The 26,507-nt window shown below is 46.2% G+C and overlaps 1 protein-coding gene across 5 annotated transcripts in view; it reads left to right on the top strand.

Moving 5' to 3' along the window:
* Window positions 1–26,193, top strand: part of LOC138516946 (zinc finger protein 135-like) — a 34,963-nt gene extending 8,770 nt beyond the window's left edge. For 3 of the 5 annotated variants that reach the window (XM_069632423.1, XM_069632422.1, XM_069632424.1), the window contains one exon: window positions 21,852–26,193. In XM_069632423.1, the coding sequence (XP_069488524.1) occupies window positions 22,496–23,974 (1,479 nt within the window). In that variant the 5' untranslated portion in view covers window positions 21,852–22,495 and the 3' untranslated portion in view covers window positions 23,975–26,193. The other 2 variants (XM_069632425.1, XR_011282331.1) reach the window with 2 other exon arrangements.
* The last annotated feature ends 314 nt before the right edge of the window (window positions 26,194–26,507 follow it).

The raw sequence follows: 26,507 nt of genomic DNA, 5'->3' as shown, positions 1-26,507 counted from the left end.
CGACGACAGCATGGTGGCCACCATACTGTACTCAGCGGGAGCCGCGGTTCAGGAGATCTTCGAGTCGCTGACACCGGCTGACCAGACCTATGGTGAGGCCAAAGCGGCTCTCCTCGCACATTTCCTTCCCCTCGCCAACGTGGACTTCGAGAGGTTTGTCATGCTGTCGGCCAAACAAAAGGATGATGAGACCCTGGACACTTTTTACGGCCGCCTGCGCCGCCTTTCCCAAGGGTGTGCGTGGGGGACGCGGATGATAGGATACGAACAATGCTGATCCAAGCATGCTCCTCCGGCAAACTGAGGAGACAGGTCCTCAGAGAGCCGGGGATCACTCTGCCCCGCATACTAGAACTGGGTCGATGTCACGAAGTGGCCGAGGCACGGGCAAACAAAATGGAGGCGGGATCACGCTCAATCAAGGCCGAAGAGGGGTGCGCTGTTTGGCGGGGCGGCCGAGGAATAAGAAGGCCTGGTGGAAGCCCCCGAGACAGAGCCGGAAGATCAGGGGAGTCATGTCAGAAGTGTGGCTATGACCTCCCCCACACAACAGAGTGCCCAGCCGCAGGAAGAACATGTGGCCGATGTGGACTGCCTGATCACTTCTCAAGAGTGTGTAAATCGGCTCTCCCTGTTATGGTACCGAGAGGCCCTGCCCGGATCTGGACCCCGCGCCAAAACCGGCCATCCAACGTGGCCCAGGTAGATCAAGCGGAAGAGAAGACCCAGATGGAGGGGGCTGAAGAAGAGGAGGAGGAGAACATCTTTTTCGTCTCAAGCATGGGAGTCCTGAAAGGCAAAAGCAGGAGGCAGCCAAGGTGCGTGGTGGAGGTGAACCGCTCGCCTGTTCCTGTGTTGGTGGACACAGGGGCATCTGTCAATGTCATGGCGAGGGGACATTATGACGCTCTTGACCCGCCACCCAATCTGGCTGTGCCAAGAGCTCGCATATTCGCCTTTGGTGGACTTGAGCCTATACCGCTGGACGGGGCGTTCGTAGCAAAGGTGGAACATGAAGGCTCGATGATCAGGGCTCGGTTCTACGTGACCCCTATAAGCAACAACACCCTGCTAAGCTGTGCGGCTGCGGAGGCACTCGGGATAGTCCGTTTTGCGTACTCAGTATACCTGGAGGACATTAACGATCTACTTGACAAGTACGCGGCCCTGTTCAACGGCATTGGGAGAATGACCGGTGATCCAGTCAGGCTGCACATTGATAATTCAGTACAACTTATTGCCCTGAAACACCGGAGAGTTCCCTTTCATCTGAGGGAGCAGGTCGACAAGGAGCTGGATAACCTGGTGGCCTTGGACATCATCGAGAAAGTGGAAGGCCCAACACCATGAGTGTCCCCCATTGTCGTGGCCAGAAAACCAAAACAGCCGGACTCAGTTCGTATCTGTGTGGACATGAGGCTGCCCAACAAGGCCATCAAAAGGGAGCGACACCTGACTCCGACCATTGACGACATAATCGCTGAGGTACAAGGGGCCAGATTCTTCTCCAAGCTCGACCTCAGAGCAGGGTATCATCAAGTTGTCCTCCATCCGGAGTCCCGGTATATAACAACATTCACCACCCACCGGGGACTCTACAGATACAAGAGGTTAAGCTTCGGGGTGTCGTCGGCTGCGGAAGTGTTTCAGAACATTATCCGAGGTGCCCTTGCTGATCTTGAAGGGGTACTCAACATCAGTGATGACATTTTGGTGTTTGCCACCACGGAGGTGATCCACCTGAAACGCCTGGCCAAGACTTTCGAGAGACTGCAGTCATTGGGCCTCACCCTCCATAGGGACAAGTGCGAATTCCTGCGCCCCTCCATAGAATTCTTTGGGTTCGTGTTTAAGGAGGGAGGAGTGTCACCCGACCCGCGGAAAGTCCAGGACATAAAGAGGGCACAGCCCCCGGAATCGGTGTCGGAGGTGAGAAGCTTTCTGGGCATGGTGACCTACTGCGGTCGGTTCATCCAAAACCTGGCCTCAAGGTCTGAGCCGCTCAGAGCTCTTACTAAGAAAGAGACGGCCTGGCACTGGGGTCCACTGGAGCAGTCAGCGTTCGAGGACATCAAGAGCGCCTTAACAACGGAGGACACCATGGCGTTTTTCGACCCAGCACTACGCTCGGAGATCGTGGTCGATGCCAGTCCGTTTGGCCTGGGGGCGGTCTTGACTCAGGTGGACCGGGATGGAAGCCTCCGTCCCGTAGCGTATGCCAGCAAAGCGCTCTCGGAAACGGAGCAGCGTTACTCCCAGATTGAGCGGGAGGCCCTGGCGGTCCTGTGGGGATGCAGACATTTTCGCCTCTATGTGCTGGGGCGCCCGGTGACTGTGGTGACTGACCACAAGCCCCTGCTCCCGATCCTGGCGGGCTCGTCCTCAAAGCCCCTGGCCAGAATTGAGAGATGGATGCTCGCATTGCTTGAATACGGGGTCACGCTGGTGTACCGGCCAGGAGCTAACAATACAGCGGACTACCTCTCCCGGCATCCCGGAGTGCGTGGGGGGGTGGTGGGAGACACCTGCGCGGAAGAGGCGGACGACCATGTCCGGATGGTAGTGGAAGGAGCAGATGCGATGCCCCTGTCGGAGCTGGAGGCTGCAGCGGCCGAGGATGGGTGCTTCCAAATACTGAAGCAGTCGATGCAGAGCGGATCCTGGAAGTTCGTCTTGGAAGCTCTCGCGGGGCGGACCCATGAGGCGAAGACCGCCCTTGAACAACTGTGGAAAGTGAAGGACGAGCTGTCATTCTCGGAGTCGGGACTCCTACTCCGAGGGGATCGCATTGTGGTCCCACACTCCAAAGTAGGTGATGTGATCACTCTGGCCCATCACGGGCATCAGGGTGCCGCCAAGACTAAGGCAAGGCTGCGGATGAAGGTCTGGTTCCCGGAGCTGGAGAAATGGGTCGATGACTTTGTGGCAGCCTGCGTATGGTGTCAGGCAGCCTCCCCGGTGCAGAGAGAACCGGCCATCGAAGCCATGCCTCGGGGGACCAGGCCCTGGGAGGTCGTTCATGCGGACTTTGGGTCCACGTCCGTGGGCACCCACTTTCTGGCCATAGTTGATGAGTACTCCCGGTACCCCGAGGAGGAGTTTGTGGAGTCGGTGGCATTCGAGCATGTGGTAGTCGCCGTGGAAAAGGTATTTGCAACCCATGGATTTCCCCTGACGCTATGCTCGGACAACGGGTCGCCATTCCAAAGCGAGCGGTTCTCAGAATTTCTAGCCAGCTGTGGAGTCAAACATCGGAAGATATCCCCATTGTGGCCTCGAGCCAACGGTGACGCAGAAAGGCTGATGCGAACGCTGAACAAGACATTTCGGATTGCGCAAGGACAAGGTCAGCCTCTCCAACGGGCTTTGTATCAATTCCTGAGAGTGTATCGCACCACTCCACACGCATCCACTGGGGTCGCCCCGGCGGAGGCGTTATTCCGGCGATGCCCCCGGGGGCTACTGCCAGAGGTACAGGAGAAAGAACCCGGTGTGATCAACGACCAGCAGGTTGAGGCCGACCGACTGGCCAGGATCAGCCAAGAGAACTTGCGCCGGGGTCTTCGTCCCCAGCGGCTGGAACCCGGGGATGAGGTGCTCATCCGGAACCGACATCCTCACGGGAAGCTGTCCCTCCCTTACGAACCAGAGCCCCTGGATGTGGTCGCCGTGAAGGGGTCGATGGTGACGGCCTCAGATGGGCGATCGGCTGTCACCCGAAACGTCAGCTTCTTCAAGAAGTTGGGGGACTCGAGAACTGAACCCCCTCTGGACCCTGGTGTCGCTGAGATACCGGAGGATGATGGGCCCCCTCTCGATGCCCTGGCCTCTCCGGTTCGAGGAGCTGCTGCTGATGGACTGCTGGTGCCGGAGGTGAGCGGGAGGTACCCCCAGAGGGCTGGGCGAGGGAAACCCGCTTACCTCAGCGAGTATGTGTTGGGACAGTTGGAGAGTAATCTGGAGTGAGGGGACCCAGTTGGCTGACATTAAAGGGGCATGGGCTCAGGACGGGCAGTTTGTTTTGTTGTGTGATGTCGTGTTTAAATAATGTTGCAATTGTGTTTCCTCCTGAAAAAGGAGGAGTGTGGCGTTGCCCCGCAAGGGCTGCGCACGCGGCGGCGTGACGTTGCACGTTGCCGCGTGCAGCTTTAATAAACGGGGCGTTCCCGGAAGCCGGCAGAGCGACCGGGGAGCCCGAAGCCGACAGACGTGTGTGAGTGTGCTCTGTCGGGTTGGGGGCTCACGGGCACGCATGGGGGCCAAGGACCAACGCCCAACAACATTGGGCTGGTCGTGTTGCCCAAAGCGTGATCGCATTTAAAGAATAAATGTACATTCTTAGTGATATGATATGCCACAGGTGTTTCATCATGATAATGCTGGGGCTGTGCGGTGTGGTTGCCACTTCTTGGTGCATGGCCGTCTTCACTGGACCCTGATCCCGTGCAGGCCTGAATACCTTGAAGGCTGCAACCTCTCTGAGGTGTCTGTGGGCAGTCAGACGGGAGGCCATGGGCGACTCACTGCAGATTGTGGCCACCGAGCGTATGCCGTGGTGTGGCATAACTTGACACCGAATGGCGTCATGTGTTTGTGCATGAAAAGGCATGTGCACGTTTAATAGGTGTTATTTCAATCACACGATTGAAGCGGCACATGCAAGTGCATTGTCCTAGTTCCCATGTGTTCATGCATGTGAACCTCTCTCTGTGCATCGCTGTTTTCATCCCTAAAGGCTGCCCCTATCCTGTGGAGCCCACACAGCCAGCCGTGCGAGGAGACTCACATATGGAGCAGGGTTAGGATATGAGATATTTTATTTGTATCGCGCTTGTACACAAGTGTTTCAGAGCACGGCAAGGGAGGGGAACAAGGGAGAACACAGCACAACATAAAAACGATCTTACTAGGCCCAGTGACATTGAGAACGCGCAAGTGCATGGGAAGGGAAAAGGGGAACAAGTGCATGGAAGGGGGAGAGTGGAAAGTGCGGAGCAGAGGAGCGCAGCTAAATGAATTCTGTGTTTAATGCAGCAGACTGGCTAAGTCTGAATAAGTGCAGAAAAAGAAGAAAAATTGGGGAGGGGGGCTGTATGGGTACAGATACAGTCCCCAGTGCAAGGGGCGGCCAGGAGGCAGTGCAGTAAGGTGGCGGCAACCTGCGGGCAAACTCATGCTGAGACTCTTGGGGTAAGGATAAGGCCATGTCAGGGAAAATGCAAATACAGGCGGGGTCTTGACCCAGATACGCAGAGTTACTGTGTGGAGAAAAGAAGCAGTCGCCATGGGCAGAACGTCTGCTTGGAGGAATATTAGAGGGTGAGTTCTTGCATGATACTTGTTGAATTCACCCTCACAGTGTAAGGCTAGGAGATGGTGTTTTATAGGATTCTGTTTTGTATATGTAAACGTACCCTAAATCACCAGTATTTTGCTGGAAAATGAGACAGCCTAGTTTGAGGGGCCGTCTTTAGGTGTCTAGTGGCCTGTTGGGGCTGGTGTATGGCCATAAGAGACTAGCTTTGAATCCAACACTCTTTATCGACATCCACGCGCTTTTCTCCAAGCACGAGGCATGCAGTATCGCGTGCTCTTTGACATGTTGCCTTGACTAGGTCATTAAATGCTATGTCGGGACACCTTGTAGGAAAAGACCACTGAGATGACTATGGCAAGATGTTGAGATGGCATCGGAGGTCGTAGGGTCCCAGGAGCTGGCTTTGGTGACGCTATTGATTTGGGATAGTAATGATTTCACGTTTTGGAACTTCTTTGAAGGTGTGGTGATTGGAGGCCTAGAGAAACAGGAAAGTAGTGAACATTGGCACACTGAGCAGTAAGACCTCTATTTAAATGTGATGAGGGCTGTTTGCATTTAATTATGGACTGCCTTATTCACATGGAGCCTTAGAGTATTATTATTATTTTGTTTCTTATTTCGCGCATCACGCCCAAAGGCCTCAGTGCGCACATATGAGACCAGATATCCAGCAGTATCCAATACTCTGATTTAAAGTTGAGTTTCATTGATGTACATCTAATACCCAATGTTGTGACTTTCAAGCATGGATATAAGTGGTGCCCTTTTTTTAATGACTTACCCGAGGCATACCTGTTCTCCTGTGGGTGAAATGAAGCAGGATCAAGAGGAACATTGAGGAATATTCCCAGCTCAACTCCCTGGCCTCTACCTACAATACCCCAAAGTCTTGTGACGCTACTACTGGGACCCAATGAGAACTGAGCACTGGAAGGAGACCCTCATGGAGGAACTGGGCATTGGAGGGAGACCCCCATGGAATGGGTGATCAAGCCTTTTACCACATCCCCTAAACTGAAATGTCAGTCTTTCCCATTCCTGCTGGCTCTCTCCTTGTTCCTTCACTAAGGCAAGTTGGGAGGAAGGAAGTTCCAGGGACTGGCAGCCTCATTGTAATAAGCCTTTACAAAGAGGTTGGGCTGCAGATTTATTTTTTATTTATTGGTTATTTGTAATGCGCAGTATGCATCAAATTGTGTTTCAAGGTGCATCAAGACAAGGGGAGAGGGATGAGGAAAAGGGATAAAATAAAAACAGAAACGTTCTTAAAAGGTCTGTCAGGACGTGCAAGTGCTATAGAATAAGAACAGGGGTGAGGTGGAGGAGGCGAAGTGCAGGAGGGGGAGGAAAGGGCGATCAGTAACAAAAGGCGCTCCTACTATGCCGCAAAGGCGATTCGCAGCGGGCAAGTGCTTAATCAAGAAAGGGGAGAGGAGGGAAGTGCAGGACGGATGAGTACACAGGTACAACAAAAAGTAAAACAAGATGAAAAAGTGCAGGTACAAGGTAGGTCAAATGCAACATGGAAAACCCTCTCCCTATGGAGTGGGGAGGCTACATCACAATGCAGGGATAAGGTAGGTAAACGGTGAATGCAGCTAGGTAAATGCAAACACAGCACGCTATCAAGTCAACAGTGGGTGCAGGTAGGTAAATGCAACACAATGCACGGTTACAAAGTCAAATAGTTGTTGGAGGTAGGTAAGTGCAACACACAGCAAGGGGATGAAGGAGGACAATGTATGGGTGCAACTAGGCAAAGCACAGGACAGGGGATGTCAGAGCAGTAGTGGATACAGCTCCATGTGACGGGACATCATGGAGCAAATCATCATTTGGCCGCTAGAGGGACCTGGGGCCTGTGGAAACCACTCCACTTAAGAGGGCAGAAAAATGAGTAGAAAAAAGGGGAACCTGCAGAAAAGGCAAGATAAGAAGGTTGAGAGAAAGGCAGAAAGAGACCAGGCCCGGCAAGCGGCAAGGGTAGGTTGGTGAGAAGGAGCGCGGCGTCCTCGAGAAGCCAGTGGAGGCTCCTGCTGCAAATACAGGGCAGAAGTGAAGAGGGAAGGGGGGGACAGGACAAAGGAACACATAACCACAGAATGTGGAGGCGGCAGGCAGAAACAGGGGCACAGATGAGGAAATCATGACAGACGAAGTCCAGTGCCGCTAAGGGACAGACATGGGTGAACTGCTAAGTAGCGAGAGGGAGGCGGGAGGAGAAAGGAGAGGGATAATGGACAGCAGTAACGGGGCAGGTAGCAGAGTGCAGAATGGGTAGCAATTCTGGAGGCACGTGGTCCAAGCCTTGTACTGAGGAGTGTGCGGCGCGAGGGGCCTGGGGGCCCCTCGCTCCCATACACTAGCTTGGGAGAGGAATGCTTGTGAGTTTACTTGTTTTTTTAGTGACAAGGCTGAGTCAATGTGAAAGCCTAGAATTTTCACTGTTTTGGCAACTGTGATGGTGTTTTTTTAGGTTGGCGTTGGAGCCGAGGAGCAGGATTTCGGTTTTTTCATCATTCTGGCATAGGCCGTGTGTGGCCATCCATGCCTGAATGATGAGGTATATTTTGTTTACCAAGGCCGTAAATTGCCCGAAAGGGGTATGAGGATCTGGGTGTCATCTGCGTAATTAGTGTATGTGACACCCAGTCTGTCCAACTTGTCAAATAGGGGCTTGGTAAAGATGTTGTAGAGGGTTGGGGAGACACAGGAGCCTTGGGGTACACCGCAGGTTATTTTGATGGGGTCTGCTGAGGCTAGTGAGGAGAAGACTCATAGTTCGACTGTCCAAGAATGATTGGATCCAGGCTATGGCCTCTTTCGAAAAGTGGGCAGCCGGGGCCAGGTGTTCGCACAGGACTGTGTGATCTACCAGGTCGAAGGCCACCGACAGATCGAGGAGGAGTAGCATGGCGTGTTTCCTTTGTCGTTAATCTCATTGATCTGGGTTTTAAGATCAATTAAGGCTGTCTCAGTACCGTGCTGCGGTCTGAATCCAGATTGGCGGGCACCTAGGAGTTTGTGAGTTTCTAGATATTGCTGGATTTCTAGGTATGCTACTCTGTTTATTATCTTTAACAGGAACGGCACTGTGGTGATGGGCCTGTAATTAGTGGGAATAGCGGGGTCTAGGGTTTGCTTCTTGAGGAGAGGCAGAACCCAGGATTCTTTGAGATTGCTTGGTATGGTGTTGGAGGAGAAGGATGCGTTGATCAGTTTGGTTATAAAGGGGGCTAAATCCCTGGCAGCATCCTTGATTATCTGGGGGGGTGGGCAGTTGTCGCCTTTGCAATTGGATGGTTTGAGTGAAGCGATAACCCTTTCTGTTTCTAGAATGGAGACTTTAGCGAATCTGAAGAGACTCGGGCCTGATGGGTTAGTTATTTTGGCATGATTGCTAGGAGAGGATTCGTTGGTGGTTAGAGAGTCTTTTTTTTTTTTTTTTTAGAGCGATTTTAGTTTGGAGAATTTCGATTTTGTTAGTTAAGGCGTTTTGGACGCTGGTGCACCATTGTTTGTCTTTGGTTATGTTATCTGGTGGGGGTATAGGGGATTCCAATTCCCTTAGGATAGCAAATAGTTCCCTGGTGTTGGAACTGGATTTTTCGATTCTTTCATTAAATAGGTTCTTTTTTGTGAGTAAGATTTCTTTTTTGTAGTTATTTGCGAAAAGCTTAAGTTGTAGTGTGTTCTTTTCTGTGGGGGTATTGCGCCATTGAGTTTCTAGTTTCCTTCTGCGCATTCTTAGTTCTTTCAAATGGGGGGTGAACCAGGCTTTCAGGTGAGCTTGTTGTTTGCTTTTTTGCAGTTTTAGAGGGGCAATGATGTCTAGTCCTTTCTTCATAGCCTTTTTATAGCTTTCTACTAGGCACTCTGGATCTAGGTTTTCGGGGAGAGCATTAAGGGTTGGCAGCAATAGTGGTAGGAGGTTGTCAGGAGTTATATATTTATTTGCTCTAGTGGGCAATGGTGGTGCCATGATTTTTTCTTTACTGACTTCTTTATTGAGTGATAATATGAAGTCAATGAGGTAGTGGTCTGTCCAGTGTTGAGGAGTGGTTTTGGTGATGGTGGTATGGCAGTTCATGGTAGCGATCCAGTCCAAGTTCCTGCCTTTATTATGGGTAGGGGTGAGTACTTTTTTGGATTAGTCCGTGTTCAGCTAGCATGTTGGCTATAGCTTGTGCTGTATTTGTCATCAGGGTCATTCAAACCAAGATTCAGGTCGCCTAGTAATAGTATTTGAGAGGTTTCTTTTGTATTGTTGACTATGAGGCTGGATAGATCTGCCTCGAATGAGCCAATGGGGCCAGTTGGCCTATAAATTAGGTAAATGGTTAAGGTACGGCGGTTAGAGATGGGTCATTTTGCAGTGAGGAGCTTGCAAGATTTGAGAGGTGATTGAGTCTTTGCTATGATGGGCAGACAGCCTCCTCTATTATTGGGTCTGTCCATTCTGATTATTTGATCGTTTTCAGGGATGGCTATTGAAAGTGCTGGGCCTGCTGCTTCGTGCAGCCATGATTCGGTAATTGCCAGGAGGTGGAGGTTGTTGGTGGATAAGGTATCTGCTATTTCCATGGCGTGGGCCACTAGGGATCTAGCGTTGATCAAGGCTCCGGATAGAATAGTTGTGTTGGGTCTGTCCTGGATTGTTATAGGGATGAGTTTAGGTTGGGTGGAGTTATTACAGTGTGTAGTTAGGTTGGGGCATACTTTAGGGTGTCGTGAGGTGGATCTCGGGAGAGGATTAGTGATCTTGTTGTGGCAGATGGGCTCATATAGACGGGGTAACCTGGCTCGGAGCCTGATGTTTCTTTCTGTGGTCGGACAGGGTGCATTTTCTGCTGGGTACATGGTTAATGCAGCAATAGAAATGGTGAGGAATAATAAGGGTATGAGGAGGTACAGTAGGGTGGCCGTCTGACTCTTACTAAGGCACATTGTACAGTTTTGAAGTGGGCTGAAGGTGGAGGATAGATTCCTAGAGAGGCCACTTGGTGGCTGGCAATGGGCGTTTCAGGGTTCTGAGCAGGGTGAGTTTTCACAGTGGCCCAGGATGGCAGGCAGTTTCAAGTGACTAATGAGTGGTTATCACAAATTACATTTGGTAGAGACCGTAGAGACATAGCAATTCCACAGGGGCATCATAATACAGTGCAGTGTTAGTGTGATTATGGCTAGCATTTGGCACATTGTGCATGCAATGGTGCTGAGCGAGTGCAATGGTAAGAGGTAATAAGTATAGCGTTTACAGCAGTTGTAACATAGTAAAATAATTAGTTAGGCATGATCTAATGCATCACACAACTGTTAGGCAGGTATAGGCTGGATGCAGTGTTCAGGTAATGTGCAGATAGAAGGCTAATGTGCCATCAGATGGATAGTCAGATATATACTAGATACGACATTCAGGTGGATATGCATGAGACTATTAACGCAAGTTTAACGTGGTGCTAGCTCCAAGTAGGTACTTACAAAGGATGTAAGGTCATATAGCGAAGTCCAGGCAAAGTTCAAGTGGTTAAATCGCTGCGCGCCGTTCAGCGGAGAACAGGGGCAAACAGGGCCTTAGATGGCCCATGTGATGTTAATGGGCATTTATATAGAGCCTTTCACCATTGGTATGGTCTCAACGCGCTGTAGGTTAAATGCCCTTGGGGACCGGAGTCTAGGTCAGTAGAGATAGAGCAGTAAATAGTCCTTATGTGCACTCTGTATGTGTGCTGCTGTTCTGCATTTGATGCTGTATGTGTGATGCTGTTATTTTTTTATTTGAGGCCGATTCAAGCAGAACATCATTACACTTGCATATGTGGGCCCCTGTATCCTTAGTGCCATCGTGTACCGGATTGAACATAAGTGTTGGCCCGGGGCAGGGCAGGGGGGCTGGGCAAGTGATACAATCGGAGGGGTCATTATCAAGGTTGGTACCATTGTTGACCCCCATTTGTTCTACATGTAAGGTGGCATGCCCTGAGGTATTGTCGGATGGCTTTCAAAGACCCTCCTCCTTGCCCACCCTTCCCTCAGGTTCGCTAATTTGAGTGGCATTCTGCCTGAATTTGGTATTGTTTTCTTTAGACAATGAAATTTGCCCCGCTTTCCTCCAGCCATTTACAAAAGACCCTGTGACATCAGAAATAACAGCAGTGTAAAGTTTGATGAGTGAAGGCTGGTTGATCGGCATTCCAGTGTGCACTGTGGTTTCCACTACGTGGGTTGTAGTAGGCAGGCTGGTCGTAGCGTAGCAATTGATGGAACTTTATTCACTTTCCATGACCACTGGTGAAGAACATCTCTGCAAGGCCCAGGTTATGGTATCACACTTGTCTCCAAGTACTGTTGGGCTTGCCATGGGCTTTGCAGAGGCCACACGGACCTCAGCAACCTCATTATCCAACGCAATCAGTTTGCCTGGGCCGTCCATGTCCCTATTGCAGGGACCTCTGTCTCGCTTAGTGTCATTGCCCTTGGTTGGATGCGCTGTGACTTTGCCCCTCCCCTATGGCCCCCAGGGGTCCAGGCTTACTGGGATGTTAATATTTCCAATGAATTGATGAATTTCACTAATCAATACGTTTCCCTCCCCCGCTGCTTCTTGAATACTGTTGGGCATATTCTTCCCCACGTCTAATGATGAGGGAGGGCGGCTGTCAACAAATTTCTCCTCAAAGTGAGTATTGTTCGTTATTAGTGAGAGCGGTGGAAACGGCAGTGTGGGCATTAAAGGCATCGTTGATATTGCGGGCAAGGTTGCTGGCAGAGCTACTGGGTGTTTAATAAATATTTTAGCATTTGCCTTTGGGTTCTTCCTTTAAAAGTCATTTAGGTCCTGTTATGCCTAACGCCCAGAACCCATAACACAGGGGCCTAAGCCTACGCCTAAGTGTACATGCATGTAGTTTGCCAAGTGAAAAACAAAAGTGTAAACCCCCCCTGCCAAGCCGCTCACCTATACCAATGATTGTATCTAAAGGAAATCCTGACACACAGCACACAGAGCTCAGTGTCCTCTCTCCTCCTCGAGGACGCGCTGTGTTCTCCGCGGCTCCGTAAGAGGCTGCTTCGGGCTACTGACTCATCGGCTGTATCCTGGTATCCTTACCCAGTGGACACCGAACACAGGGGGCCGGAGAATTATGAAGACTGCCGCAGCATGATGGCTCCTCTCCTTTTCTGTAGCAGTCTTGGCTTGGCTGACGGCGAGCCCCCTCCACTCTCTCAACAGGCTTGCTTCATGTCTGTTGATTTTACCACACTTTCATCAAGTGTGGCTCCTGGCAAAGATTCAAAGATTCCTTATACAAAACGTGAGCAATTCCTCCCCTCATCTTGTTCGATTTACGTTTGGTACCCGTGGTTTTGTTTGTTATCCTTATTGATTCAGGACTACTAGTACTAGAATGCAATGATAACCAGGACAGTGCTAGCTGCTCACAACCGACATGGGATACGCCAGGGCTTCAGACTCATTTCTGCGGAGTAGGGTAGACCAACAGGGCATACAGCAAGTAAGGGCGTTTACTGTGGAGCACTAATTACAGCATTGGTGGCCGTATACTGTGCAGTGAGACACTGCCAGATTGCTTGTGATGAAATGTCAGGCAGCGCTCTGTCAATATCGCAGAGCGGTGACCGATGGTAGCCGAGGAACTCTTTATGTGTCCCGCAGCACTCACTCCCTCTGAGCAGGAGGAGAATATAGCTGCACCAAGATCTGGAGCAGGACGGTAGAAGGTAACACCAGGCGCGCCAGGCAGAGCCCCTGAGCCTGACCCTGCTGTTGAAACTGGTTGAATCACCGCACAACTGTACGGATCCACGAGTGACAGCATATTTCCCCAGCCTTATTGCAACCATATTGAAGAGAGCAGTTGAGAAATGCATTTGCAACCTGAAGGATACTAAATGATTGTCTGTGGCATTGACGAATGTCCCTCTTTGCAACACTTGTTTTACAAAATGTCCCTTTCCGCACCTTCCTTATTTGTGACTTGTGACGTCTTTTCTTACCACTCCCAGTTCACAAACCTCACTTTTTACTGGCCTGCTACCACCCTCCGACTGTGCTATTCCCCCTTGTAATTCTGTGTGCAGCTATGCCAAATTTATCCTAGAAGATATTTAACATTAAATTTCTTCAAAACAACACATCTGGTTCTCTACTTTTCTGCTCCCAGCTACACCTGCAGTCAGCCTGCAACAGTCCATAGTGACTCTTGTGGTTAACGCGCCGCCAGGTCTTCTCATCTCCCTTCCTGCTCTCTCTCTTTTTGTAACTCGTCTCATAACTCTTAAGGAATTGCATTATTGGTGGACGATGTCATTGTTGGTATTCATGCCCTGGGTCTCTATAGCTTCAGCCCCTTCTTAATCCCCGTTGTCACTGATGGCACCAGAATCCCTCCAAGTATGAGTGATGGTACAAGGCTTTTAATGGACATCTTTGTGGGACATATGACTGTCTCTCTCTCTCGCTCATCTTATATTGACCATCCACCCTATTCCAGGCATCCCTAAACCCGGGTTAGTAAATATTGAGGGTTGACCCCCTACTGCTGAAATTCTGCCTTGTACTGACATTGAAGAGCTAAAGGCAGAACTGCCTTTTCTAACTGTCTCCCTCAGGGACTTTCTAAATGTCCCTACTCTAGCCAGTGGTTAGTGTACTACCGGGATTGGGAATTGTACCATACAAATACACTGATTCGAACACTACCGAACACACCCACTCTCGCTCTCTTAATTTCTTGATCCTCCGACTCATTCCTCCATCCCATCTCCTGTCCCTTCGATGTTCTAACTCCTCCTAGGTCTGGCCTCTACCCCTTAATGTTACTCCTCCCTCTAAACCATTACTTCTCCCCCCCCCAAACCACTATTACACTAACACCCACCTTTAACTCTGTACTGTCCGCTTCACAAACACTCCTTACACTGATCTTCCTAAACACACTGGCCGCACACATGCCCTCACACCACAGTGCCACTTCCGGTCTCTATCCAATACCTCACCTGTGTCAAAATCTGCAGCACTTTTCACAACTCCTTCCTCCCTCCTGCTGATCTGCTTCTCATGTCCCACGCTGACGCGTGACGTCTTTCTGGAGCGCAAGGGTGCAGAGGCCACAGAGCGTGCCAGAGCACAGAGAATGGGAGAAAGAGCTAGGAGCACAGCTGCTTGGCTCCTGACCCCTTACATACACAGCATGCTTTTTCCTCTGTTAGGTTAGAAGAATAAATAATTGAGAAAGAAAATCCAGATGATCACAATTTGTTTGTTTGTTTTTATTATTTACATTGCGCTCCAGACCCGTGGGTATCAGGGCGCACAGCATAAGACAACTTACAGCTTAGTTACACAAAGAGATAATACAGTACAATATGATACAGTGTATGTGGTTTACAAACAATATAAGGGAAAGAACAAGTAGAGTACACAAGGTACGTCAAGACAGAGAGGTATAGTTGTACATCCATTGAGCTCAAATCTCAAGCAGCAGCAACGTCAATGCGGAGGGGTATAGTTATAATAATCTCGAGCTAGGCCACAGAACAATATACATAATTAGAGGAATGATTAGATACAATGGCTAGTCGAAGATACATATAGAATAACAAGTCGATGCCTATTTATATACAGTTTATTTACAGGTAGCAGAAGGAAAGATCAATTAATTATGTAATGAGCGGGCTTTATTTATCAGAGTCTTTGAACCATCTTATTACGTTATGGTGGAAGATCATGTAAGGTTGGTCTGCTCTTAATGGTGGGGGTAGGGAGTTCCAAAATTGGGCTGCCTTGACCGTAAAGCTATTGCCACCGACTCTGTATAACTTGAATCTTGGGACTTGAAGGCAGTTGGTATTAGATAGCCTGGTAGTTCTTGTGGAGGATTTTCTAGTAAGTCTTTCAGTCAGATAGCAAGGTTCCACGTTATTCAGGCATTAGTGAGGGCGCTTTTAAATTGATTTTATCCTGGTTGGAGATCCAATTATTAGCCCTTCTAATCTGAGAGATGTGTTCTCTCCTGGCAATTCCAAGTGCTGCTCTCAAGGCATTGTTCTGGAGGACTTGGATTTTCTTGATAGTTTGTTTGTTGGCTCCTATGTACATCGCATTACAGTAGTCAAGCTTGGATAGAATAAGCGCTCTAGCCAGGGTAATGCAACTGTTGTTAGATAAAAAGGGTTTGCCTGCTCTGATCAGTTTGCGAGTATAAACTGTGACCAATGCCATGGCATTTACTTGCTGGGGACAAGGTAGAGGCAAGGTAGAACCCCAAAGTTTTCACCTCCTTAGCGACAGTGACGATGTTATTATCGATGTTGAAGGCCGTGTAGTTAGGGCCCAGTTTTTTTAGGGTTGAGGTTGTGCCCAGGATAGTGTTCTCAGTCTTGTCATCATTCAGGCATAGTCCATGGGTAGCCATCCATGCCTGGATGATGAGATATTCCCTATTCACCAAGGCCAAATCCTTGTCATAATCCCCAGTAAGTGGTAGGAGTATCTTAGTATCATATGCATAGTTAGTGTAGGTGATACCAAGATGATCCAGATCATCGAAAAGGGGCTTTGTGAAGATATTGTATAAGGTAGGTGAGACACAAGAACCCTGGGGCACTACGCAAGTGATGGGGATGGGATCTGCGGCTGCTGTGGGAGAAAAGACTCTCATAGTCCGATTACTTAGAAAAGATTGTATCCATGCTATAGCTTCTGCCGAGAAAAGAGCGGCAGAGTCCAGATAGCTGCACAAGACCCTGTGGTCCACAAGGTGAAATGCAGCCAAAAGGTCCAGAAGGAGGAGAAGGGCCGATTTTCCATTGTCCCTAAATTCATCTAACTGAGCTTTCAGATCTATTAATGCTATTTCTGTCCCATGTTGGGGACGGAAACCTACTCTTGTGCTCCTTGTAATAAGTTGGATTCAAGGTGTTTTTGTATTTGTGAGTAGGCCATCTTGTCAATGATTTTCAGGAGAAAAGGCACTGTGGTAATCGGTCAGTAATTGGTGGGTATGGCTGGATCCAGGGTCTGTTTTTTAAGTAGTGGTATAACCCACGATTCTTTGAGGTTAGTTGGGATCATGCCTGAAGAGAAGGAGGCATTAATGAGTTTAGTGATGAAAGGGGCCAAGTCTCTGACTGCATCTTTTATAAGTTGTGTTGGGCATTGATCACACTGGCAGTTAGAAGGTTTGAGTGATAGAATAGTTTTTTCTGTTTCGAGTATAGTAACTTTAGAGAACTTGAAACGCAGAGGGTCAGCAGTGTTATTGGAGGGCCATGGATGGAAGTGGGTGGTGTGGTTCCAGTAAAAGAGGCTTTTTTCTTGGCAGTTTTAGACTGGTGGGTCATAACTTTATTGGCAAGTGCTTGCTGTATGTTAGAGCGCCATCATTTGTCTTTTACGCAGTTATCCGGCACTGGGTTAGGAGCTTCTAACTCTTTCAGGATAACAAACAGCTCTTTCGTGCTTGATTTGGCCTGTGATATTCTGGCATTGTAGGTTTCACGTTTAGCTAGAATTATTTAGTTTTTGTAGAGGGCAGGTATAGTCCTGAGGTTAGTCTTGTTTTCCTCGGATGGTGATAGTCTCCAGGAGAGCTCACATTGTCTTTTTTTTATTCTTTGTGTTTTCAGGTGGGGAGTATACCATGTGTTGAGATGGGCTTTCGGCTTGCTTTTTCTCATTTTAAGAGGCGCTATTAAGTCAAGAGATGAGGACAAGATTTTATTATACTCTTTGACCAATGCATCATGCCCCATATTATCGGGGAGTGCATTGAGTGTAGGGAGGGTGAGGGGGAGTAGGTTATCACAGGTGATATTCTTTTTATTCCTTGTGGGTACAGATGGACACTGTCGGCATGGAGATCAGATTTTCAGTTGCTAAGGAGAAGGTTACAAGGTGGTGATCTGTCCAAATCTGGTGATCTATGGAGTAGGCATTGCAGTGGTAATCTGTTACCCAAGTAATCTGCTACCCAATCCAATATGCTCCCTTTATTGTGAGTCGGGAGGAGTACTCTCTGGGTAAGGCCTAGTTCGGTTAGTATATTGGACACTCTTATTGCATGTGTATCTTTCGGGTCATTAAAGCCTAAGTTTATGTCCCCTAATAGGAGGATTTGGGATACATTTTTTAGATTGTTGGAGAGTGTATTGGAGATATCTTCCTCCCCAGGCCTCTTGCGATATGGCCTGGGGGTCTGTATATGAGATGGATAGTGAGCGTCTGGGTATTATTGATGGTAAGCTTAGCTGTGAGGTTTTCACATGATTTAATATCATGGGGAGGAGCAAGTCTGATGGGTAAAATCGATTTAGCAATAAGGGCTATACCTCCTTCTCACTCTTCATTTCTGTCCGTTCTAAAGATAGTATAGCCATTGGGGATGGCTAGCGAGAGTGCTGGGCCTGCAGCGGCATGCAGCCACAATTCAGTCACCGCTAGGAAGTCAAGGTTTTCTGATTGTATGATGTCAGAGATCTCATTTGCCGGTGCGACTAGAGATTGGCATTTAATAAAGCGCCTTTGAGAACTGTGTTAGAGGGTGAAATAGTGGGTGTGCCTTCCATACTTTGGGTTTTAGAGGTGACGTGATAATGTTGCGCATGAATGCGCAGGAGGAGCTGTGGAGGCAATTCCTTCTATTGTTAAGGTTTTCCGTATGTCGATTGATGCTCCTTCTATTAGGAATGCTAAGTGTTCTTGCTAGGGGTTCAAATAGCTTATCTAGCCTGGAACAGAGCCTTTCATTTCTTATAAGAGTGTTACAAGGTTGGTGATTACATGCGGGTGGCTGAGGCACAGAGTTGTTAAGGTTATCTGACGTCAGCAATTGATTCAGGTTGATGGTCTGAGGCGGGTATTGCGCCATATTAGAGGGTGTGGAGCTGCAAGTGTAATATAAATGAAAGTTAAAGCTATGCCCAAGGCTATGAGTAATATAAGGGGGAACTGCACCGTTATTTGAATGTACATTTTGGGAGACATCAGTAGTTAAAGGTTGAAGTACATTTAGCAGTACAATACAATTAACAGTGAACAAAAGTGAATCCTGTAATCATAAAGGTGGGACGGGATACATTGAGCCCCACTGATTGCCCCACGCACCATTGAGAAAATGCATGGAGCGCAACCACCACAAGAATTGTCTAACTTGCCCAGGCAATCGCGCCATACATTGAAACAGATGTCTTAACCTCTTTGACTTATACCTGGAAGCACTAGATGTGTATGTCCTCATTAAGGCTAGAAAAAAGGCTGTGCTGTTAAACAATCTAAGTGTAGAGGGCCACAGGATATTTGAAAGCCAGCACCGACCGCAGACGGGTTAATGGAAGCCAAGATGCGCATGAACAGGTTCGCAGCCGCACCATACAAGGCTTTAGGAAAAAGGTGGCATGCATGTAAGAACAAGGGGGTGAACAGGATTAGGGTCCTCTCAGTGGACACTGCCCACACATGTAGGGCTGGCTGTGGCTCTCTTCCCCTCCAGCCCGCTGCTGACGATGAAGTCTGGTCACGTGGTCTAAGGAACAGAGATGATGAAACCCAGCCACTTTGAAATTCGTTGTCGTATCTCACTGGATATATTCATCCAGAAGTCACTGTTCCCTTCATGGTCAGTGGGAACAAGGTAACCGCTGTGTTTTGTCTGGAGAAGATACACAAAGTCATTTCTTATCAATTGATTGAAGCCGTCTATCAACAAGCAGGTAAAGAGGTTAAGGGTTTCCTGATCTCGTGGTATTTGAAAATGTATTGATTGATGGGTCTTGTCTTCTTATGCTGGTCCAATAGCACAGTGAGTAGAGCACTCGCTTTGACATCTGTGCAGAGCCTGCTGACGCTGGATCGAATTCCGTTTGGGCCAAACTCAACCATTCATCCTTCTGAGGTCGATAAATAAGCACCACACACTGTGGGTAATAATAAGCAGCGCTCAGATGCCCGATGGTTCGCAGCGCTATATAAATGCTAAATTATTATTATTATTATTTTTATTTTTTTGGTACGGCTGAAACATTCAACCTTTTAATATTTTATACAATCACAAAAAAAGAAAGAAAAATAATCATTAGTTACATCCTAATCTGTTTTGTATATAATCTAAAAAAATATCATACAATGAACAATTTACACAGCTAAAAAAGCAAAACATTATTATAGAGAGGCCACATGTCTCCCCTTAAGCACCCTTCTGATGTGCTCAATGTATGACAGACATTTTTCAGCTCCTTGTTTAATCTCCATGTTCTGAAAAATCGGTGGTAATGTGTTATGTCACGAGAACTTGATGTACTCATTAATTTCTGAAATTTGAAGGTGCCACCTCTTATCATTCTGAGAAAGCTGTGGATCACAAGTATAGAGGGGACTTTGTAAGATTTGAAACTCCTGAATTGCTTCTGTTGGTAATACGCCTCAAGGAGGCTGAGGTCTCTGGGCCTCTGCCTGTTGTAATTATTGACGTGGCCACTCAGTAACATGGAGACTTGCTGCTGGCATATCCACCATCTGGCAGGAACACAGTTTGGTCTTGTATTGAAATGGGGTATTGCTCCCAAGAGACCAGCCCTTATTAGCATAAATTACCCAATTCCACCCACTTACAGGTCCGCTTTTGCCAAGCAATGAACTCATGCTAGAGTAATGACACCTTCAGTATACATTTTGCATTTATTAGACATAACATAATATAACAGAGCAGTAAATATAGCAGCAATTTGGAATTCAAGTTAGAGAAAATCACAAAGCTCATTAGAGAAACACAGTCCCTTGGATGTTATTGATAGCGCTGAGAGATCCCGGCCATCTAAAACAAACTGCTTGCTCAGCTAGCTCTGTAGATGACAGCGCCACAGGGTGCCGCCTAGGTCATCTTCCGGGCCCTTGCTTGAAGTGAGTCCGCGGATGAATCTCTCTCTGAGTCATGGGTGCATGTGCATTTTGTAATCTCGTGCTGTCAGTCAACGTGACGCACTGTTCCAGAACTTTCTTAGTGCAAAACATGTCCACTGATGGAAAATCCCAACTTGCTAACTCTCCAAGACGCTCCTTTCCTCCCTCCCTTGAAGCCAATCTGCGAAAGCCCAGGAATGTTTGTTATCAGTGAGTATGCGGCAGTACCATTCCTTCCCATGCGAAAGAGGATTTGTTTATCAAGCCTTGCAAAGCCACTTTGGCAAAGAGAGGAGCTGAAATGATATGCATTGCAATTAACCCCTAGTGAGCAAGCTTTACTGGCTAGTGTCATAGTGCCTTGACTACAAAGCCTGGCTATCCAAGCGCTATAATGCTTTAAGCACTCAAATACAGGTCTATATTAGCTACTAAATTTGGGCCTCTGCCTTGCCTTTCTATGCACAATCCAACTTTCCTTTCCTTTGAGGCCTGCACCTTCAATGTAGCTCCTTATTTATGAAGGCGCTACTATCACAACACGTTACTAAATTCATCTATAAAGATCTGTTTCAGCATTTAGCGCATACTTTGAATAAACTATTAGTCTTAGCTGTTCATGCAGCCCTCTAATGGCCCTAATATGTGACATGTCGCACTTTCTATCCCACTACAGGTTTCTCAGATGGCCACATCTCTTTCCTCTGCAGTGCGTGTCTACACATACTGACAAATGTATGCAATCCTCGTGTGCGCAACTGACACACTGTGAAGCCATCCTACCTGAGCCCGGAATCCTAGTCACCCGCCTCACTTATGCTCCTCATGATTATCTCTCTTTCCCTCAGGATAAATGTTCCTCTCCTCAGTGTTGGCTTCCTCTGACATATGTTGGACTACCAATCCAAGATGGTGGACTTACCTAGAGGGCTAGTGATAGTCTTTCATTCAATCATGGTGGTCTTGTTCTTCTTGGTCACTGAGAGTGAACGGTAGAATAAACGGTAGCCAACAAAGCGACTCAGTGTCTCTTACTAATGGAAGCATGTTCCTTAGTGTACCGTATAGTACTGTGCATTCTAACCATTTTAGTGGTGAATATTATTTTGTTTCCTCACCAATAATATTCTATTTCTGAAGGTCTCATTCTCAGGTAATCCTGAGGGAATTTTCCTGCCCTGTCAACTGCTATTGTCCAAGCTTGTCTTCTCGAGTTGCTTTGTTTTTTTTCGTGGTACAAATCCTCTAGCTTGTCTTTGTTATATGAACTGTGGCGGAAACAAACAGTAGACTCTGTCTTTGCTCCAAATCCCCACCCAAAGTCTGTTTATCCATGCTGCGGTTCAGTGGCTCTCAACCGTTGTAGTGTCTTAATTGGTTCCAGCTGTTATTAAATTGGCCACTGTTGTTTTTATTTCTGTGTTCATTTGTGATGGTTAATGAGTCACAACTAGTTTGGTGACTTTGTTAATGTATACTAGGTTTTATCATGTCAGATTTATAAACTTAAACCATATGTTTTGTGGATTTGTGTAGGCTATACAAAGTATTGTTTATGTATTCTTTTCTCATAGGACAACTAAGTGCAGATGTCTGTTTCTATTCCAACAGGGGAATGAAAAGAAGTACAAATGGAAAAAAATGTTTTAAGAAACTGCTAGTCAAAGAAAACTCTCTCTCTTTACTAGCTGTAGTCACAGGAACATATTGTTTACTCTTGACCGGGGCAACTTCAAGACAAATGCACCCACCGCAACAAGTGTTTCATTCTAAAGAGCCGCGTAATAATACTACACTGAATCCAGACTGTGCAAAATGGTGGACGGAGTGATACTTAATGGGCAGAAGAGATGACTATGGCTTCCATTTGTAATTGTGCCTGACTACCTTCATCTACCAGGACTCAAAGAACATCTGTGCCTCACCTCTTTAAAGTGAAGACCCGGATGCACCACAACCAGCACAAAACGTCAGGTTTGACCATGGATTTAATAAAGTTGTTGCAAAAGTTCTAAACCTTAAGGATTAATGATATTCCTGCTATAAAGTTAGTAACTTTTTAAAATGCTAATGACCCCACAGCACCATTCATAGATAAAGGTCCAAAGATACATGAGATACAAAACTCTAAACTATATCTGGAACACTGAAGTTTAAAAGGACTTGTTTCTGCTACTTGAAATACTGTACGCTATCCAGGTATGCTTAGGATGCATTGATGTCATTGAATGAATGAATGAAAACATGTCCTTAACATGATCAATACTAATCTTAAGTGGTACTGTGTGTATGGTTGTATATATATATATATATATAGAGAGAGGGAGAGACTGTTTAAATATAACATTCATACAATGGATGGACTGCGTGCAGTTTCTGAATTTCAAATGGCTCTTAAGCAAGATGACTGTGACAAGGGTTTCATGCAAAGATGTAATCTATTACTAGACCAGATTAATCACACTGGGGAGAATCTATTTAAGTGTTCTGAATATGATAATGATTTCATGCAAATGCCTACTCTGCAGCAGGAGGAGAGAAATCACTTGGGGGAGGGACCATATGAGTGTCCTGCACCTGACCAGGTTTTCAATCGAATAGGTGGCATATTGCAAAATCAGAGTGTTAATCATGCTGGGGTGAACCAATATGAATATTCTGAAAGTGCAAATGTTTTCAAGGAGAAAAGTTACCTAATGCAACATCAGAGCGATCACACTGAAGTGAAACCGTATACATGTTCTGAATGTGACAAAGTTTTCAAGCTGAAAAATAGCCTTTTAGAACATCAGCAAACTCACACAGGTGAAAAGCCTTTTAAGTGTTCAGAATGTGACAACTGTTTTAAGCATAAGAATTCTCTCTTGTATCATCAGAGAAATCACACTGGTGATAAACCATATAAGTGTTCTGAATGTGACAAAGCTTTCATCCAACGGTGTCGTCTTTTGGTGCATGTGAGAATTCACACTGGGGAGAGACCATATAAGTGTTCAGAATGTGACAAGACGTTCCGGCATAAAAATGATCTCTTGTGTCATCTGAGAATTCACACAGGGGAGAAACCATATCGGTGTACAGAATGTGACATGGCTTTCAGGCATAAAAATGATCTCTTGTATCATCAGAGACGTCACACTGGTGAGAAACCATATAAATGTTCTGAATGTGACAAGGCTTTCATTCAAAAGCGTAGTCTAGTGCAACATCTGAAAAACCACACAGGGGAGAGACCATATCAATGTTCTGAATGTGAAAAGAGGTTCATGCACAACGGCTGCCTGTTGCAACATAAGATAAATCACAACAGTGAGAAACCATATAAATGTTTTAAATGTGATCAGGTCTTTAAGCACAAAGGGCAAGTGTTGCAACATCAGAGAAGTCACACTGGTGAGAAACCATATACTTGTTCAGAATGTGACAAGTCATTCAAGCATAAGGCTAATCTGTTAGTACATCAGATGAATCACACTGGCGAGAAACCATATAAATGTCTGCAGTGTGATAAGACCTTTAAGCAAAATGTTAATCTAACAGTACATCAGATGAATCACACTGGCGAGAAGCCATACAAGTGTTTTGAATGTGGCAAGGCTTTCAAGCAAATAGTTTATCTATTACAACATCAGACAAGTCACACTGATGAGAAACCATATAAATGTTCTGAATGTGATAAGTCTTTCAGGCAAAAGCGTAGCCTTTTGAAGCATCAGAGACATCACACTAAATAAAAGCCATAGAAATGACCATAACACTTTTAAGGCTGTGCCCTACATACCACTACTTTGGATACCCTGATCTAGGATGTAATGGTAAACGGTGTCAAAAGCCATCGACGCATCTAATACGATTGATGCTGCTGTCCCATACACACCTCCAGCTAGTCTTTGATCATCCATGACCACATTGAGGATGGATTCTGTCCCTTTGCCAGATCTAAAGTCATCATGATGATGATCTAGTTGATCATATCTTCATGTTGATGCTTGGTGGCCATGGCACGTTTCATGAGCTTTCTATGGTGGAAGAAAAATGATAGGTGATAAACTGATAGTCACCCAAATCCTGGGGCCCAATTAATGGGATTTTAGGAGAAGAGTGGTAATTCTCTTAACCCTAGATGTAAGTAATCTGTTGGAGAGGGATTTATCAAAATATATTTAATACCTATTTATTTTTAATACAAGCCAGATCTTCAAAGTCATCTGCCAGTACACGGTCATCTTGCGGGTCTCAGGCTGTTTTATCGGCTCTATGGGCCTCATCATGAGTTGGGCAGTAACACCGGCGCTAATAGCGCTGGCGTTATCTGCCCTACTGCCAAACCCACCGGCGCTATTAGCGCCGGATCACGGGTTTGGCAGAATTGGAAATCCCCATTCCCCATTGAGCCCATTCGGGAATGCCCCATTCCCCATTGGGCTCAATGGGGAAATTTCGTGCTCTTACTGCCGGCGGATTTCCCGCCGGCGGTATGAGCGCGAAATTTCGGCGGAAATGGCTGGGGGGAAATCAACCAAAGCCCTGATTTGGCAGGCCCTTAAATCCGGCGGTAACAGCGCTACTGCCGGATTTAAGGGTTACCGCCAAACTCGTGATGAGGCCCATAGTCTATTATTCGCTTTTGAAAATGAGAAAAATAAGGTATGGAGGTAGAGGACGTGCTGTGCGGATCATTGAAGGATTAGATAAACTTGTACATGAAAAATGGCATATGCTTTAAAACTCAATTGTTTTGGACAATACCTGAAAAATATCATGCCTGAGTCATTTGTAAAGCAAGTCTACAATGAAGTGCTTGTAAAACATATTCTACAGAAATATTCCTAAAGCAATCACATGTCCGCATATTTTGCTGTTAAAAGTGCTTTGGTTGTGAGCAATATTTAACTTACATTGGGGACTTTTATTTGTTCCTAGGCATGCTGATCTGAGGAGAATTTATCTTGCACCATTAGGTTACAGTTTCAATAAGAAAATGGCACTATCCAGGTGTGCCGTTCTCAGACTTTGAGTAGAATTTTATCCACCATACCATAATACTTGGGTAAATCCTGCTTGGTAAGATATACAAGGCAAATAAAAAAGGTTGCCATCTTTATGGTCAATTATGCTAATGTTTTGTGTTTCTGTATGTATCACTAGCCATGCTGGCTTGGGGGTCATCGTTTTTTTACCCACGATTGTATGATTAATTAGGATGTATTATCTTCAGGGATTCCAACATCTGGTATATTTAGTGTGCATTTTAAACTTGTAATATGTTATTGTTTAAATTAACTCTTAGGATTGTGTACGTGAATGACTAATTTCATTTCTAGTATTGTTGAAGATTATTTGTTAAATTATTTTGTAAAGGTTTTTTGTCTAGGTCTAAAACATACTTTAATTAGTTAAAAATGTTTTAATGTTTAAACACATCTAGCAGTATTCTGTCAGGCACTCATTACTTGTGTTTCTAATAAATGAAGTCTAAAACAAATAAAAAGTTGTTGCCTATCTACATGTCTGACAATATACTGTTGTAATACATTACATTTTGTAAATAACTTGATGTATTACTTGCAATGTTTTTCCCTTCTAATAATCATAATGAGCCTGTCAATAACAAATTAAAGTCCCTATTTATATTTCATCAATTAATGCAATGGCTGCTTGGTGCCAAAGTGTTGCCTTGTGACTGCTTTAAACAATTACATAGTCTGTTGTCCTATTTGGAAATGTGCATCAAGGTATTATCATCTGCCTTGTTATCCTCATTAGCATGTTAACTTTTCTGATGTTTGTCTGCATAGCGAGCCCAATTCACATCATATTATGCGAAGTTGAACCGAAGTTGGGTTTTGAAATCCTCCTGTCTATCATTGAAAGCCATATTTCGGACACATCTAGAGTACAATTTGCTGCACACAACAGATATTTGCAATTTTGAATAAAAGGTATCAAAATCCTCTTGCTTCTTGTAGAATATTTAAAACCTGCCATAGCAGACACCGATCTGCTGGCGGTTTTTAGTTGGGCCATCAATATTTGACATTAGTAATGTTCTAACTAAGAAAACAAAATTCAATAATTACCTCTGGAGCTTTTTGTCCAAATTTCATAAAGAAGGTATGCGCCAGTCTTTTAGTCCCAATGGTCATACGTTTTCTCTTTTGTTACCATGTTTTGTTTGAGTACTTTGATATGGTGTTCATATTTATCTGTAGGTCAATTTACATCATTTTAAGTAAAACAACATCCTCATATCCTGGCCAAGTAATA

This window comes from Ambystoma mexicanum, chromosome 6q (assembly GCF_040938575.1).
Source record: "Ambystoma mexicanum isolate Mex_15411 chromosome 6q, UKY_AmexF1_1, whole genome shotgun sequence".
NCBI classification, from domain to species: Eukaryota; Metazoa; Chordata; class Amphibia; order Caudata; family Ambystomatidae; genus Ambystoma; species Ambystoma mexicanum.
Note: the sequence above shows the minus strand (reverse complement) of the source record. Positions and strands in the feature narration are given on the sequence as shown.